Consider the following 17,413-nt stretch of genomic DNA (forward strand, 5'->3'; position numbering starts at 1 on the left):
CATCGAGCGCGCTCGACCTCCCCAGAACCAAACGGAATTGCGGTCATTCTTAGGAATGTGCAACGTGTACCGTCGGTTCGTGAAGGGCTTCGCGAAAATAGCCGCTCCGCTAAACCGGAAGACGGGGAAAAATCAACCCTTCGAGTTTGAGGTTCTTACCGATGAGGAATACGAGGCGTTCGTGGAACTAAAGAAGCGCCTCGTGTCCCCACCGATCCTCGCTCTACCCCGTTACGGAAAAAAATACACCCTGGATACGGACGCTTGCGCGTACCAGGTCGGCTGTGCCCTATTACAGGAGCAGCCGAGCGGTGACCGCTTACCGATCGGTTATTGGAGCCGCGCCCTCACGGACGCGGAGAAGAACTACACCACTACCGAGAAGGAATGCCTTGCTGTCGTGTGGAGCATCCTCACGCTTCGACCATATCTATATGGGAACACGTTTGACCTCCGTACGGATCATGAGGCTCTCCGATGGGTCCTCAACCTGGCGGATAGCTCTGGCCGGCTAGCGCGCTGGCGTCTCCGCCTAGCCGAGTACGACTACGAGGTAAAGTACCGGCCGGGTATTAAGCACCAACTCGCGGATGGTGTATCACGCCTCCGAGTTGACGGCGCAACCTCCGAACCGGTTGACGACGAGGTCCCGTGTTTCGCGGTACAATGGCGAGAGGAGGAGCAAAACCCCCGCCAAGGTACCGTACACTGGGAGACCCCCGTCGACCCGGGGAGAGCTGAGCACGCGTTCACGGTTATACCCGAAGAACGCGACGTCTCATCCGTAACGGTGGAAGAGTTCCTTCGGGAACAGGCCGAGGACCCCTTCTGTACGGCGGCCGCCGAGACTGTGGGGAACCCGGACTCGCGGTACGACGTTGAACGATACGGGTTCGTCGTCCGCAAGTCCCCCCTCGATGGGACCCTGCAGCGGGTTGTACCGAAGCGGCTCCGGGCGAAGATATTGTACCTCGCCCATCATCCCCGCCTAGCCGGACACCCGGGCGGTACGAGGATGTACTATACCCTCCGGCGGGAATATTATTGGCCTCATATGGCCAATGACGCCTTCAGTACCGTACGGAATTGCGCGTCATGCGCTGCCCCCCGGGGAACCCTGGTGAGGCACCAGAAGGATCTCAAGCTGTTCCCAGCGGCAGGACCGCTGGATTTCGTCGCCATGGACCTGCTGGGTCCTTTACCGAAGACGGCGCACGGGAATCGCCACGTGCTCGTCATGACCGACCGGTTTACGAAGCTGACGCGCAGTATCCCGTTACGGACAACCACCGCGTCGGTCGTGGCAAACGCCTTCCTGGACAATTGGGTCTACGTATACGGCGCACCTCGTTACATGCTGACCGATAACGGACCACAATTTGCCGCCAAGTTCTTCGACGCGGTGTGCGCCTTGCTGGGGGTGAGGCACTACCTGACTACCGCCTATCACCCCCAGACAAATGGGCAAACCGAACGGTTCAACCGTACTCTGGTACAGCGCCTCCGACATTATGTCGCGGAGCATCAGAGGGACTGGGACGAATACATCCAGCCCCTGACTTTCGCGTATAACACGCAGGTCCACCGGTCGACGGAGACAACCCCGTTCGACCTGGTGCTGACGCGACCACCGTCCGGTCTGGCCCTACCTGGTACTGTACCGCAGGATGCCGTCTCCAACACGGAAGATCCGAGGACCCCGGTACAGTACAAGCGCGCGACGCTGCGTAAACTCCGCGACGCCCTTGAGCGCACGCGGGTGAAACTAACCGCGGCGCAAAGGCGATACAAGGCCGACTTCGATAAGAAGGTGCGTTTCCGTTCGGTCATCCAGGTGGGAGACCTGGTCTATGTCGACCGCCCACCTCGGCCATTGACGAGTACCGAACGGGGAGACCTGCCAAGTAATGACGGGGGACCCTCCGTCAAGCTGTTACCGAAAACGGAAGGCCCGTTTCGGGTCCGATCCGCTACGGAGACCACAGTGGTCGTCGATCAAGACGGGGTCTCAAACCGCGTGAGCATCGATCGGATAACCCGGATGCCGCGGGGACCCCGCGACGTCACTACGGCCGCCCCGACCCAGCCCGCGGCGGCGGGAGAACCCGAACCGGTCGTGGAGTAGGTGGTTGACCATGTGGTCGACCACCGGGAGAACCGCACAGGGGCCCAGTACAAGGTCCGCTGGTATGGCTACGCCCCAGCGGACGATACCTGGGAACTCGCGGAAGGACTCCCTCAGGCCTTCATAGACCGCTTCTGGCGCACGCCGGCAGCAGCACGCCACCGCTAACACCGCACTGGGCAACCCAGCGCGGGGCGGGACGATCCCGCGGAGGACCTCCCCCGCGGGGCGGCCAATCGCCACAGACGCACGCGGAACCCCGCGTGCGTCACCGCAAACCCCGCGCCGGAACACCCGGCGCAGAAGGGGGCCAGGTCGCCACAGACGCACGCGGAACCCCGCGTGGGTCGCCGCCCACCCCGCGCCGGAAAACCCGGCGCAGGAGGGGGCGAGGTCGCCACCGACGCACGCGGAACCCCGCGTGCGTCACGGCAAACCCCGCGCCGGAAGACCCGGCGCAGGAGGCGGCCAATCGCCACGGACGCACGCGAAACCCCGCGCGCGTCACCGCAAACCCCGCGCGCGTCACCGCAAACCCCGCGCCGGAGGACCCGGCGCAGGAGCGGGCGAGGTCGCCCCCGACGCACGCGGAACCCTGCCTGCGCCACCCCAAACCCCGCACCGGAATACCCGGGGCGGATAGGGGGCGACTCCGCCGAGGGTCTCCTCCAGGCGGCCACCACCCGTTTACGGCGCATGCGGATCCCCTGCGTGCCACCGTCCGAGCCGTACCGGATGGACCGGCGCGGGGGGGAAGCTGACCTGCCGGCAGGACGACCTGACGCGGCGGTGGTCAAACGGCTTGGCGCCCCGGTGCATACCCGCCGCCGAGAGACGGAACCCAGCCGCATAAATACTGTATGGGCACGACCTCGCCGGGGCTCCAGGGCACTGTGGACCACGAGTTGCGCGAGCGGCATACACCGCCCGGCACGTGTGGCCGCTAGACCACGGCGGCGGTTCAAGACGCCTCCGATCCTCGGGGGGTACCCAATCGGAGCTCGTCAAACCGCCGAGAAACCACCCGCCGCAAGGAAAAAGCAGGCGGAAATTACCAAGGAAAAGGCCGGTTCCGCCCCAAGCCGGTAATGGGGACGCGCACCGGGTGTTGCGGGGGGAACGGGAACTCGCCCCCGCAATGACCCGTCACGACGATAGTGCGGTCGCCCGCCCGTCGGGCCGCGGTACGCGTCAACCCGACATGGAAGCGCGGAGGGAAACCCGCAGCGGTACCCCCGACCAGGCGGTCGGGAAGATCTCACCCCGACGGGCGACCCCGGGGGTAGGCCACAGGCCGCACCCGTCGCGGTAACCCGCCACCGCAAGAGCGCGTGGGCAACCGCGCGCTACCGCTGCCCCGCGCCGGATTAACCCGGCGTGGAGGGCCCTGGACGGCAAGGAGGCGACTCCGGTCGCCGGCTTTTAATTAAGCCCAAAAGGGGGCTACGTTTTTCCTCCTAGAAGGATGGGAAAAAATCGTAGGCCCTTCCCGTTAACGGCATTGTACTCCCCGGGTCTGCCCGCGTCCGGAGTTCGAAAGACGGAAAACCGACTTCGGGAAGGCCCAGGCGGATTTGGAAACCGGAACTGTAAAACGGTGTTTCTGCTCGTTTTTTACAGTTATCTTTCGTTTCCAAATCGCGCCTCCGCGGAAAGTGACAACGGCAGGACTTACCGACCGGTTTTGGACGAACAGCAGAGCGTACCGCCGCTGGGAGCTCCCCACTGACTGCACGGACAGGCTGGCGGTCACACACCCCGCTGTCTCGCCGGTGAAAGGGCGCCGTTTTTGGAAAAACGGCCAGCCCTCTGGGGGGATGGGGGAAAATCGCTTCTTTGGCGCCGGTTTGATGATGCCCGGCGCCGGGGGAAGACGCCCCACCGCAACGGCAAGCCTATCCGGACGGTTGAAGGTCCAGCGGGTCCGTCCGCTGTACCTGTAAACCCGAGTTCCCGCTCGGTTCTTCAAGGGAACACTGTACGGGAAGAAGGGCTACGATTTCCCCTCTAGAAGGGCGAATAAAAATCGTAGCCCATATCCGAGAACGGTTCCAGACTCCTGAGGTCGTCGCCGACCTGGGAGTATTTGGAAACAGAAACGTGTTTATGCGGTTTCTGACTGTTTTTTACAGTTTCTATTGGTTTCTAAAGAGGAACCGTTCGGGAAAGGGACTACCGTGGGGTTTTTGCTCGTTTTTTCGACGACAGAGGTACCGCACGCCCGGGGAAAGGTCTGGGACGTACCGCTGCGGGGCTGGCGGGGGCGTACCCGTGGGGTTTTGGAGGAAATCGAAGGGGAATTCTTGGAAAAATGGCCAGCCCTCCGGGGGGGTCCTGGAAAAACGCTTCTTTGCGCCGGTTGTTCGATGACCCGGCGCAGGCTGAAGCCGCCCAATCCGAACGGTGGCGTACCGCCGATGGAACCGCGATCCAGCGCTGAACTCCTCCGCGCGGGTCGGGTGATGACCGCCGCTGCGGGTGTGCATGCGGGTTTGAGTACTCGAGGAAGGTGACTACTGTACGGCCGCGTCTCCGCGGCCGACGCATGGTCTCCGTTCGGGATAGGAGACCGTCACAGCTGGCAGGGATTTTAACCCGCCGCGACGGGGACGTGTCGCGAAGTAAGGAAGGGGGTCTGTAGTACAACGGCGCAAAGGCAACGGCGCCACCGCTGCCGCCCCGGGATACAGTACCATGGGCTGTAAGCGTGAGAAGAACTGTAAGGAGTTATATTTACAGCACACGGCCGGTGCGGAGTACAGTAGTACCCCGCTGGTTACACGTGTAGGATCCGAACGGTAAGTAATTAGTAATTAGTAGTTAATGGCGCAAATTAGCCAATTTAGCACAGTAGCTGGTATACAGTAAGTAACAGCTACTGTAGCGGGACAGGTGTCCTAGCGTCCCACTTAGGGGTTAAGACCGGGGGCACCTGCCCCGTTCCAGTAAACGGGAGGCAGACTCGCCTCCCTTCCCTTTACGGCTTTTTTCTAACTCCGTCCGGTTTTACCTCTAAGTCTCAGGCTTCTAACCCGTGACCGGCCGTCCGGATCTAACACCACCGACCGGCTGGGCGTCACCGGCCACGTGAGCCTTCCCTCTTTTCGAGTCCTTCCGTACGGTTTGCGCTCGCGTGGGTTACCCAGCGGCGCGCGCTCCCTTACCTCTAACCCCCCTCGTTCCGAGTGGTCGGGACGAAGGTAGTTATACCACAGCACTGTTGGCAGCGTGACCGGGGGCGGATGCTGCGTCGTACACGTACACGCGCTCAATGCGTCCGTCCCGACGCGTGCACATCGTTGCGTCTACTTCGCAACGCGCTCTTCACCTCCGTCCCGCTCGATAAACGAGAACCCCTTTCACGCCTCCCCCTTCACACCTCCCCCGTCAAACCTCCCTGCGCCTACCCAATCCTGTGGAACTGCTGCATCGGCACACGGAGCCCGCGCGGGCGGCCGCGGCGACGATTTCGAGCACGGAGGCGAGCAGGTAGGCAGCGACATCGCGCGCGCACAGCGGCAGCGTCGGCGGCCCAGGCGGCAGCTCCGAGCGGATCCACTGCGGCACGATGACGTGTGGGGGCCAGGGCGCACGGCTGGGTGCAGCGGCGCCACGAGCGCACGCTGTCCATGGTGAGGATCTCGGCCTCTGCCGTCCGCCGCCATGCTGCGCAGCTCGCCGCGCGTGCCAACCGAGGCGCGGTAGGACATCGACGCGGGAGGACATCGTCGCGGGAGGCTTTGCGGGACGGAAGCGGCGGAGGGTGGGGAGGCGCGCGAGGCGCGACAGAAATGTGTTCGAGGGCTGCGGGCGCGGCCGCGGTTGCTGTAGTGGCCACGTTGGCCGCTTTGTTGGGCGCTGCGGCGTGGCGCTGGACGCGCGCCGTCCGCGGACGCGGCGAGCGCAGGCGTCGCTACAACGTGTTCGCCTACGTCAGCAGGGTGGCTACGCCCATGCGCACGGTAGTGGCTGCGCCCGTGCGCGCTGAGGAGGTGGTGCGGGACGGCGCCACCATAGGCATAAGCGTGCGCAGGGACTGGCCCGCCGTCTGGTGCGGCGCGCACGGGGAGGTGGGCATGGCGGACTAGGCGAGGAAGAGATTGGGTAGGCGCAGGGAGGTGTGAAGGGGGAGGCGTGAAGGGTGAGGCGTGAAAGGGGTTCTCGTTTATCGAGCGGGACGGAGGTGAAGAGCGCGTTGCGAAGTAGACGCAACGATGTGCACGCGTCGGGACGGACGCATTGCGCGCGTGTACGTGTACGACGCAGCACCCGCCCCCGGCCACGCTGCCAACAGTGCCAGTAACTGCGTGTAAACTCGCTCACTCCATATCGCACTTACAGCGCGGGATCACTGTGGCCGCCGGCGTCCCGGTCGCTTACTCACGCATCGGCAACCCCCCTGCGCGCAAACTGGCCTGTATTAGACTTAAATAATAATAACGCGATAATAATGAAAATTATAAATCATGAAGTGACAACAATGGCCTTTGCCCCGGCGCATGATTGACTGGTGCCGGGACCGGCCCGGCCGGTCCGGCCCAGGTTGCTATCATTGGTCCTGATGTGGTCCTGAACACACCACAATGACCCAAATGGACAGCAACGGGCTCAAAGCCAAACTCAACGCTTTTATGAGGCCTTTTCGCAGTCTTTCACGCACCACAATGGATTTCACCCTAAACTATTTCATCTTTGGACCACACGTTACTTGTTGGGGCTGCGGCGCATCTACGAACGTCCCCTTCCTTGCCTACACTGACGATTTCCTCCAGAGCCTTCCTGCTCTCTCCACAGCCTGCAGCCGCTCCCGTAAATCCCATCTACCCCACCTTGACCGTGTTCTTTTGCGCAAGTATCCCTTCACTTCACGGTACACGATTGACAAAGACGAGTCAATACAGTGAGCTCTCGTCTCTGCAAGTAAACACACCCAGACTTTCACATCAAAACCTCCTAGATTCTTTCCAAGTCACTCGCACACCTCGCTTTCTTTGCCAATATGGCCTTCGACCATCTCGCTGAAAACAACATCATCGTCCTGTTGGCCTACACCGCCGCCTTCCTCCCGTGGACTGCTCTCACCACCTTTGACTTTATCTCTGCCAAATGGCGCAGGGTACGTGACGTTCGTATCGCCGGCTACGTCAACCTTGTTCTCGCGCTAGTCCCGGCAATCTACATACTGTTTTACATGGTCGTGCAATCCAATGTCGATCAAAAGGAGATGTTCACTGCGCTGGTCGCTATGCTGTTTGCGTTGCTGCACGTTGTGCGGACGTTATGGGGACTGTGGCAGTTGCAGCTATTTGTCAAGTGGGCTGTCAAGAGCATTAAGTCGTTGCGGGCCCTTGGGATTGAATATGAGCTCAACACGGGCGCCCGTACTGGCCATGATGGGAAGGAGCAAACCCAGAATGGCGAAGAAAGGGAGCAGGAAACCACGAATATCAGTACTTCGCAGGAGTCCGGAAATACCGATGACAAGGAAAACGTGCACTCTGTGGTTGAAATTGTAGATGAACTATGGGTGAGCGATGAAGTGATTGAGAACCGTGTGTTCCATGGGAATGCTCGGTGCTACATAGTGTTTGACAAGATTGAGTTCAGAATAGATCCAAAGAGAAGAAACGTGTTTCGTCAACGCATCGTGATTCTGTTACAAGCGCTCTCGATACCATTTCGGTATGTGTATGGAATAGTGCAGAAATGGCTTGGGAATGGGTCTATACCCTGCTTTGTACAGGTACCGCACAAGCCAGAGGATGTGTGGCTGCGATGGTGCGTGGCGTTTGCGGCGCAGGGGTTGAACAAGTGGATAACGGAGTTCACCGTTGCGCCGGAAGTCGATGATGAGGATGGAGCGATAAATAACTTGGAGCGATACGAAAGACGACGAGAACACCTGGCCGGGCGCGTGCTGGCGAGGGCCGGAATACAACTGTGGCTGGGGAGTTATTTGCCGCTGGATGAAGGCATGTCGCTTTTGTCAAAAGAGGACTTGTTGCGACGAGCGATGACAAGTGGACGTGGAATGCCGTTCGATGCAGTGCAGAGGAATGCGGTCTTGCGGCCTGGAAAGGGGTACAAGGCCTACGAGAGAAAACTAAATCGATTCATTGATGGAATTCCGGTGGAGTTTGAAGAACAAGTGGAAGAGTTGGACATCGAGAGAGTGGAGTGGCTTGCAATTTTGCTGTACATAGGAGAAGAACGGATTCGCAACGGAAGTGCGAGCAGAGATTCTCGTAGATCTGAGGAGTATGAGAAACTGGAGCATGACGATTTAGCGATAGAAAATATGCGAGCACAGCTGGGTATGGGCAACAGAACTTCAGGAGTGGATGCAGCGGAAAGAAGGAGTGCTAGCATATGCGGATTTCCGATGCCAGAACGATACTTTCATGAAGTATCCAAGGAGAATAGACTGGTGACCAAGGTCGGGGAGCTTGTCGACTGCTGGTTAGCGCTTATGGCGGGAGTGCAAATGCAATTCCTGGTGAGTAAGGACGAAGGATGGCTAAGACGTTGTCTGGGTCAAGTCGAACATGACCAAGAGACTGGTGAGCGGAGAAGGCGTGGAGATGGGAGGGATGGAAAAGAGGGGGAGCGGCCTCTTCATGAGACATGTTCGAATTGAAGAAGCGATGCAAGCATTCCAGTTTGGAGTCGTGGGTCAAGAGTTTGAGCAGTTGGAGCAGACATTGACGTTTATGGGATATTCGCTGGAGAGCGTGCGTACGAGACTGGGAAGGTGGGTGAAAGCGAACACGGACTCGCAGAGTGGGGCGTGGAGGCCTTTGATGTTTCAAGCGGGGGAGTTGATATCGGGGTGGACGGAGGTTGGGCGTGTATCGAATGATGTGTCACGTACCCTGCGGCAGAGAGAAGGGAATGCAGTACTGAGGGATCGGGCGGTGCAGTGTCGTGTAGTGTGGGAGTTGCAATGTGCTTTGAGGGAAAGGGTATCGGGAATGGAAGGGAGCCCGAGCAGTATGGTAGCGGTGGCGCTTTGCATGGTCAGTTTTCCGTCGCTGGTTGTGATGAAGACAGAAGAAACGAGCGAGGAAATCGGTGACACGGATGTCCGGGCAAGCGAGGCAGGGGGGGTGGCAATCTCGGAAAATCGAGATAGTGTGTCAGTGTCATTCGTGAAGGAGCAAAGAGGTAGGGATGCGGAAGAAGAGAGGAAGAAACGGAGCGAAGAAATGTTTGGGATAGTGCCGATTTGTGGGCCTCAGAGAATGAGGCTTCAGGTACAAGTGAGCGACGATGACGATTGGAGCAATAGAGGTGGAGCGGGCGATAGAGGATGCAAAGTGAGAGTACGGTTGTGCCGGGGGGCGACATCGCGAGATGAGCGGTTTGAGTGGGGATGGTGGCGGGAGGCGGCGTTGGGACGTATGGAGGGATTGAGGCGATGGCAGAAGAATCATGGTATGTGTTCGCCAGACTTGCATGCCGGGCACCGGAATATGACGTCAGGCATCGTGAGTGTAAAGCCAAGAGCACACAAAACGGGGACAGAGGTTGAGATGTGGTCGGGATGGGAACCGTTTCGAAGCCAGCAATGCAGATTTGAGCTAGAAGGGGACAAAGTTCTTGCGAAATTTGAAGTGAGCATGCGACACGGTGATCTCGTTGTTAGAAAGAAGAACATTACGACATTGTACACCCAAGCCGTCGGGGAGAGAAGGTTCGCGGTGTACGAAGACAATGACCGCGAGGCCTTACAAGACGGATGTTTGATAGTAGGAGAAGCACTGGTTGATAAGTCGCCAGGTTGCTTGAGCTCAGTCAGGGATGGAGTATATGAAGATGAAGAGTTTGCGAAGAACCTGCCAGCAAAAGGCGAAAATGTTATTGGGGAAGAGTTGGGCCAGGTCCAAAGAGCCATTTTTCTGTTGAAGGTTGCTGTACTGGAGCATGGTGATATGAACGCGTTGCAGAGATGCGTGAAGCTCCTCACCGACTCGAGTGAGGAGATGACAGAACACATGATATTGACGAACAGGCGACGAGCTGGAGAATTGGTGCTAGCTTTTTTCCACAGTGTTTTTGTGAGCAGAACGGGGAGTTGCGGGGTCAAGGGTGGTGGAAGAGAGTTTGAAGCGTTGTTTTCATTATTGCAGGAGCTTGTGGAGAAATCGGCTTTTGACAAGTATGTCGTGGATGTGGTTCTGGATTTTCTGAAATGCGCAGTAGATCTGAGTATACCTGAGGATGTACGAAGCTGCCTCGTATGGATGCGAAGGTTGATAGCAAGATCACTGAGATTGGATCAGTTGGATTGTCTTTGTCGTAGTTTTGAAGAAATAATTGGAGCGGAACGAGGGCAAGGAGTGGCTATCCGTCGAAAGCAGTTCTTCATGGACAGTGAGGTGACCGAGTACGACGTGTGTACTGTTAACATTTTAGAAAAGACTCTTCTGGAACGCCGGATTGAGGAGCATGATGATGTCGGGGCGATGAACGATCTAGGACTGATGCTGCATAACGGCGCAGAAGGAGTGGAAGCCGATGCGGTACGTGCAATGGAGCTGTATGAGCTTGCCATATCGAAAGGCATTAAAAGCTCTGCGATGAACAGCCTAGGTCGTTTGTTGGAGACCGGAGGGAAGGGGGTCGAGAAGGATGCGGTACGAGCCAAGGAGTTGTTCCAGCTTGCAATCAATGAGCATGGTCATGTTGGGGCGATGAACAATCTAGGACTGATGGTGGAGGAGGGCGCAGAAGGAGTAGAAGCCGATGCGGTACGCGCAATGGAGCTTTATGAGCTTGCAATATCGAAAGGCAGGAACGGCATCGCGATGTACAATCTCGGTATCTTGCTGAGAGACGGGGCGGAGGGTTTGGATTGCAATTTGGTGCGCGCGGCTGAGCTGTTTGAGATGGCCATTGAAGAGAGCAACGATACAGACGCATTGGTGGAACTCGGAAATCTGTTACGCGATGGAGCGGAAGGAGTCGAGCGGGATACAGATCGTGCATGCAGATTGTACGAGAGGGCCATCCAAGAGGACAACCATTCCAAGGCTGTAGAGAATCTTTCTGCGCTGCGCGATGCTGAGATGAATGAGGTCACAGAAGACGGAGATTGAACGATTTCAGAAGTCAGCAAGAGCACTCTCCCGAACGGAGATGGCGGGTGCCGTCGGGGAGAGCAGAAGATAAAACCCGAGGCTCAAGGCGAGTAGAGTTCCCTTCGTTAAGACCCCTGTAGAAGATGGGATAAAGACGTGGTTCCTACCGTCCGGCAGCGACGGATAGATCGCCTATGCCGAGTTCAACTCCTTTATCGGGACAATGAACTCGGAGGCTGCGGCCGGCGCTTGCGGTAGGAATGTTAGTCGCGAGAGGATGTTGGCACTCAGTTTCCCTGATCGCGCGCAGTGGAGGGAGCGGAGCGGAGGTGATCGAGCGAGGCGAAGTTGCAGGCTACAAAGCCACCGGAGGTCCCTGTGTCTTTTTCTCCCCTCCAGATTTCTACCCTCTTTAATTTCCCCTTGTATAAATACCCGATATTTCCATTAGTATCCGGGGACCGCCGGCGCACCGCCGCGGACACTGTAGGCCGCTTAGGGCTAGCGTTGTCCTTGCTGTACAACTCCACGACACACCCCCCGTCGGGCCACGACTGACAGCGGCCGGCGCGGCACGCACGCCGACGCCGCGGTATATCCGTCGTCGCGCGGCCTGACACCCTTCCAGCCCTCACCCGGTGGCCGTTCTTTACGAGAACCGCCCGCGGCGCTGGAGTTATTGGCGTCCTCATTTGCTCCCCTTCTACGATTTCCTGCCCCGTTTTCCCTCGTGGAACGTTCCAACCCCCTTCTGTCCGTCCCTACCTTTGCGCGCGCGCGACCGCACCGCTCTGCACAATTCCCCTCGACCTTTCCGCACATCATATCCACCGCTGCGCCTTGCCTCAATTGCTGAGCTACCACCCTGACCGCAACCGAGAAAAGAGCCTGTGGGCCACGGTACGGAGGGGTGAAGGCGAGGCCAGCGATGGAAGGCGCGCGGTGGATCACCATCCGGGGCAAGCGGTTGCGGCTCAAGGCTGTAGGAATGGACGGCAAGACCGGTCGTGCGCAATTGAAAGGTGGTTTCGAGGTTCGGTTGGTCAACGAGGAGGAGTTGGTGAGGAGCTTGCGATTGCCACGGTCGGTCTCGGAGGAGATGTGGGCTTGGTTGGAGGTCCGTCCTGGTCGAGAGCACTCCGAAAGTCGGCTAGCGGATGTTGGGTTCTTCAGCCATTGGGGCTCAAGGGTCCTGGAGCTGCATGTAGATCACAATGAATATGCAATTCGGCGTATCGTATTCGCGTCTGGGGATGATAGACGTTTCGGCAGGCGAGGGTACCATGCCTCCTCAGATGATCGCTGGGGTTCTCGCTCCTTCTGGCCAATAGATTTCTACACCATGAAGTTTCATCAGGTCCTGGGGACTTTGGACCAGATGGCGGAGCTCTGCAGTGAAATTGACACTGACCTGGAGGTCTGCAGAAATTCGAGTGGCGCCCCGATCAATGTGAAAGTTTCTTACGATCTCCGCGCCCAGGCTCAGTACTTGGACAATTTGCACTTAGCGTGCACAAGGCGGATGGATCGCTTCTTCAGAGTCCGATGCCCCGGTGCTCGCAGCGACTCGTCTGCAGCAGTGCCGCTTCGGTCAGATATACGTAACTTTGTGTACTCTCCGCGTGAGCAATTCCTTCGAGCGTCCATTGGTAATGGTCTGCAGGCATTGGCCGGAGAGTCGGTAGCGATGGAAATGATGTCCTTAAAGCCGACATCTTCAGCCAGCATTGCACAATCAGGCGCATGGTTGGAGAGAGAGCTGCATGCTTACCGCCTCGAGAAGTTTGCCCTTCCGGATGGACTGGAGGAAGAGGAATGGTTGGTCACCTAACCAGACGGGATCTTTTTGGCGAGGCTTGGGGCACTGGACTCTTCTGGAGAGAACATAGACCACGTCGTGGTTGTTGACGCCAAGAGACAGCTTGTTTATGAACCTGCCGAACGTTTTGCATTGAGGATGAGTTCAGGCACCTTGCGCGCTTGTGTCCGGGATGGAGTCGACCTCCTTAGCATTCCCGAGCTTTGTCAAGCAGCCACCGAGGGACAAACTGCAGCCGGAATTCCGAAGCATTCTTGTCTCCAATGACCGACTTGACTTGACGCAGAACGTCCTGCTCCACGGATTGAAGTTCAAACGGCAGCCCTGGGGGCGGAGTTACTCGCACTTCACCTATGTCTTTCTCAGGGCGAGGTGGGTTAGACGGTTGGTTGAGAGTTCGCTGCTGCTTCCTCGAGACGGATGAAGCGCCATTTTCCCGTAGGGGCTTCACTAAGCTAGCTCTACCTGGAGACGTCCTGGTATTCGCCAAGAAAGCAGGCTCTTCTCGGAAGTAGCTTGCAACGTCTCCATTAGCAGGCGCTCTTGAGTCCGGTTTGTCGCCTCTGTACCCAAGAATGTCCTTTTGGTGCGGAAGTTGGTCTTCATTTTCATCTTCCCAAGGGAAACATGCAGGAAGACCATCATCAGGCAGCAAGGCTTGGGGGCGAGACTGAGAGTTGTTTTTACCCTGCTGGGAGTTTGCAATCGCTGCGTCGTCCGTATCGACAACGGAATACGGTCGCGGAAAAACGTAACCAATCTGGTCTAGATCTAGCAGCAAGGGTGACCTTAGGGCTATACGAACATCCTCATACGCAGCGCGTATGGGCATACCACGGTGTTCCGGGTTGTTCGATATGACGACCATGTGTGGCTCCACGTTACGCACGTAGCTAGTTTCCCATTTGCCACACTTGACATTGCGCTTAAAGTAGTAGACGAGAACATCACGTCGAAGGTCTGTGGGTTCGACAGAATTTGGTGATCGCCCCTTGTCCAGCATGGAGAGAGCCCGGCGGGCAAGTTGCTCTCCGTGGGCAGCGGTGATTTCTTCTGACACAACGCTTTTCGGCAGTCCAGCGATTGAAGGAGTATATCCTCTGGCAAGTTCAAAGCTGCTCATTCTCTTGCTACCGTACAGAACGTTGCTGATATATGTTGCGCGAGAAAGGACATCAGACTTCTCGACTTCCATGTCACGTACCTGGATGAAGAACTGCGCATCTTTGGTCATTCGTTGAGCGATCAACCGGACCACCGCGTTCTTACTCTCCACCACTCCAAGCTTATTGTGTCTTCGGGCAGGACGTGGCTGAAACTTGGCACCTACGTATTGCAAGCAGCTCTTAAGCACGGAGTTGTTGAACTCAGGATGGGATGATACAACAGCTGGAGGACCGTGTACATTACACCACTGGTTGTCGAAGGCACGGGATGCTTCTTCCATCTATCTTGAAGACATAAGAGAGGTAACCGAAAGACCGGTGTGGACATCGACGATATGGAGGATGGGTTGATTGCCGAGCTCTGTGAGATACATGTAGTCTAGTTGAACGTGATCGTTGAAGGATGTGAGGAGCTTTCCGAAGGAGACCTTTCGTGAGTTAGAAGGTCGTCCGGTGCTCTTGCAGGATGTACATTTCGATGCAACTGTTCTGAGGGCTTGTCTTAGCACAGGGGAGAGAATGGATCCTCTTTTAAACAGCTCGAGCATGTCCTGAAGGGGCAAGTGGGAAGAGCCGTGGAGCTTGAGTGCAAACCTTTTTGCCACCTTCCCGTCCATATACTTGCTTCTTCCAAACGGTTGAGACCTTTGTCTTGACATGAGGGAGCGGAAAGATGCGAAGTACGTTTCGAAAGACGAAGTCTTCGAAGGGACCTCGACCAAGTACGTCCTCTTGGCATCCTTATCAGCTGGAGATATTTGTTCACTGTACGTCTGAAGTATGACCTCTTCCTGAGAGAGGCCGCATGCTCCAGCTGGGATGACAAGAGCGTTCTCCGGTCCAAGCAGTCTTGATTTGTGGAGTATTTCGTTGCCGAGAAGAAGGAAGCCGAATCCCTTGGTGACATAGAACGGGATCTTGATCGTTGTTCCGTGCATGTCGGTAACGGGCATGTCCCATATGGCAACGAAAAGTTCGGCTTCGCCGCACTCCATTCCATAACCATGGTAGAACGGTTGGCAGTCAAGAGGACGAATTGATAGCTTGATTCCCATTTTTACGCAAAGTGTGGCTGCCGATTGGATGCCACCGACGCTTCGCGGGCAGCCAACGTCTAGAATTGGATTGGGGTCCTCACGCGGGGAAAAGACGTCGGACTTAGCTCCTCGCCTGGAGATGAGACTTAGTTGTCTCTGCGTCCCAGACGGGAGCCCGGACGAAAAACCCCTGGGGACGGGTGCCCGTTGCTCGTGTCCCTGAAACGGTCGTTTCCTGGCGTTCTTCGTCTCTTTGCGTGATAGTCAGACGTTGCGCAGCGCAGGTCCCCTCGGAGGTGCCCGTGTTCACCGCAGTCCGCGCAGGTAGTCCTGTAGGCGCTAGTGCCTGATTCGTCGTGGGGGCGCTTGCGCCTTGCTCTGGGCGGCTTCTGATTTCGTCCACGGCTTCCCATACGTCTAGCATCATTCAAAGCGAGGTGATGGGATCCTCCTACAGAGGCTTTATGCCCTACTGCGAGAAGTGCTTGTCGAACGTTGCGCTGAACTAGGCTCTCAACGTCCCTCATGCTCATCGAGGATCCTGGGCTTGACGTGAGCGTCAAATTTCCGAGAACGGAAACGGCGTCATCCACGTAGAGCTTGCATGGCTTCTTCTTGGACAAGATGATACTGGATACGGAATTTTCCGCTGCTTCTTCTTCCATCGGGGAGGTTCAGAGCTTATGAAACGCACCCTGAATTTTCTTCCCTGTCCCTCTTGCTCGAGAGCGGTACTTAATTGGTGCCTTTCGTAGTCCCTTTTCATCGTCCTTTCAGAAGTACAGTGGTCCTTGGAGATCTTCTGCATTTGCAAGAACTAGCTTGAATTCTTCCAGGGCCTTGGTGGGAAATGACTTCGTTGTGGGAGGATTCATCTCAACTGCACGTGCCTCAGCCAGGGAAATCAGCTGTAGCTTGGCATTGGTGAGAGTCCCTTCTTCTAAGTTGGCGTTGTGAAGCATTGTGATTGCAAGGACTTCACCGATCTGGGAGGACGTAGAGGCGTTGGAGTGCATAAGATGCTCGACAGCTAATCCTCGAAATCTGGAGACGAAAACAGAGAGATCCTCATTCTTTCTTCGACGGCAGGTCGATACCTTATGAAAAGGATTGATAAGGCGTGAGACCATAGAAATCGGAGGGTCGATGGCGATGAGATTGACTATATCTCGAACCGCTGCCACTTGATCGTCTTGTTTGAAATCTATGGTTCTTGCCGTCTGTGCCTCATCGACGATTGATTGCTGGGCACTGGGCAAGCCACGCTCATATAGCTGGCGCCCAAGGGTCGCATAGACCGTGGAGTAGGCACGGTCCGTGCCGCGGTCGGCAGCGGACTTAATATGGTCGACCCAGCGAGCGACTTTACGCCGCCATTCTTGTAGATCTCTTTCTGGGTAAGAGTAGGGAGGATCTAAACGACTCTCGCGATCGCGAGCCGAGCCACTCCCTGGGCCCATAACTGCGGTAGGAATGTTAGTCGCGAGAGGATGTTGGCACTCAGTTTCCCTGATCGCGCGTAGTGGAGGGAGCGGAGCGGAGGTGATCGAGCGAGGCGAAGTTGCAGGCTACAAAGCCACCGGAGGTCCCTGTGTCTTTTTTCTCCCCTCCAGATTTCTACCCTCTTTAATTTCCCCTTGTATAAATACCCGATATTTCCATTAGTATTCGGGGACCGCCGGCGCACCGCCGCGGACACTGTAGGCCGCTTAGGGCTAGCGTTGTCCTCGCTGTACAACTCCGCGACAGCGCTAATGTCTAGACGACCGTCAATTTGACCTCATATGAGGCCGGTTTTTTTCAAAAAAATATAAATTAAATCGAAACTTTAAAAAGTCAGTTTGGACACCATTTCTTTAACGTATACGCCCGCGGCAATAACATCTTGCAAAACATTGGAATGGCGGTTGTCAATGCACAGAGAGACTAATGAGAATCTAATGAAATAATAAATTAAGAATCTAATGAAGTTTCAATGATCAGTTGACTTTTTAAACAGGCGTTTTGGTTTCGAAGATACATAAAACGTTTTGAGGTTGGTCAAAAAGGCTCCCTTTTTGTGCATTTTAAAAATGGCTGGAAAAGACGTGCAGATCTCATTAAACTCCATCCTTCCGCAACGCAGAAGTCAACTGCGGTGGCGAGAGTATATTTTTCCATCTTGTTGAGTTAGCGCAAGTCGAGAA

General features: G+C 56.7%; 2 protein-coding genes; both read left to right on the forward strand.

The window, feature by feature from the left end:
* Positions 1–55: 55 nt before the first annotated feature.
* CHC_T00006052001 (hypothetical protein) lies at positions 56–2,125 on the forward strand. Its single transcript, XM_005717981.1, has 2 exons — positions 56–1,078; positions 1,208–2,125. The coding sequence occupies exons 1-2, from the start codon at positions 56–58 to the stop codon at positions 2,123–2,125; spliced, it is 1,941 nt and encodes a 646-aa protein (XP_005718038.1).
* Positions 2,126–8,925: 6,800 nt separating this feature from the next.
* CHC_T00009271001 (Sel1-repeat containing protein) lies at positions 8,926–11,394 on the forward strand. XM_005717982.1 is given in 2 exon segments: positions 8,926–11,223; positions 11,224–11,394. The coding sequence occupies 1 exon segment, from the start codon at positions 8,926–8,928 to the stop codon at positions 11,221–11,223; it is 2,298 nt and encodes a 765-aa protein (XP_005718039.1). The 3' UTR covers positions 11,224–11,394.
* Positions 11,395–17,413: the final 6,019 nt, after the last annotated feature.

The sequence above is a fragment of the Chondrus crispus genome, genomic scaffold (genome assembly GCF_000350225.1).
Source record: "Chondrus crispus Stackhouse genomic scaffold, scaffold_34, whole genome shotgun sequence".
NCBI classification, from domain to species: Eukaryota; Rhodophyta; class Florideophyceae; order Gigartinales; family Gigartinaceae; genus Chondrus; species Chondrus crispus.

Excerpts from the sequence above, each read along its gene's own strand:
- CHC_T00006052001 (XM_005717981.1), top strand. The coding sequence starts at position 56 with ATGTGCAACGTGTACCGTCGGTTCGTGAAGGGCTTCGCGAAAATAGCC. Across the intron at positions 1,079-1,207 it reads CCAATGACGCCTTCAGTACC|ACGGCGCACGGGAATCGCCA; the intron begins GTACGGAATTGC and ends CCTTTACCGAAG.
- CHC_T00009271001 (XM_005717982.1), top strand. The coding sequence starts at position 8,926 with ATGTTTCAAGCGGGGGAGTTGATATCGGGGTGGACGGAGGTTGGGCGT.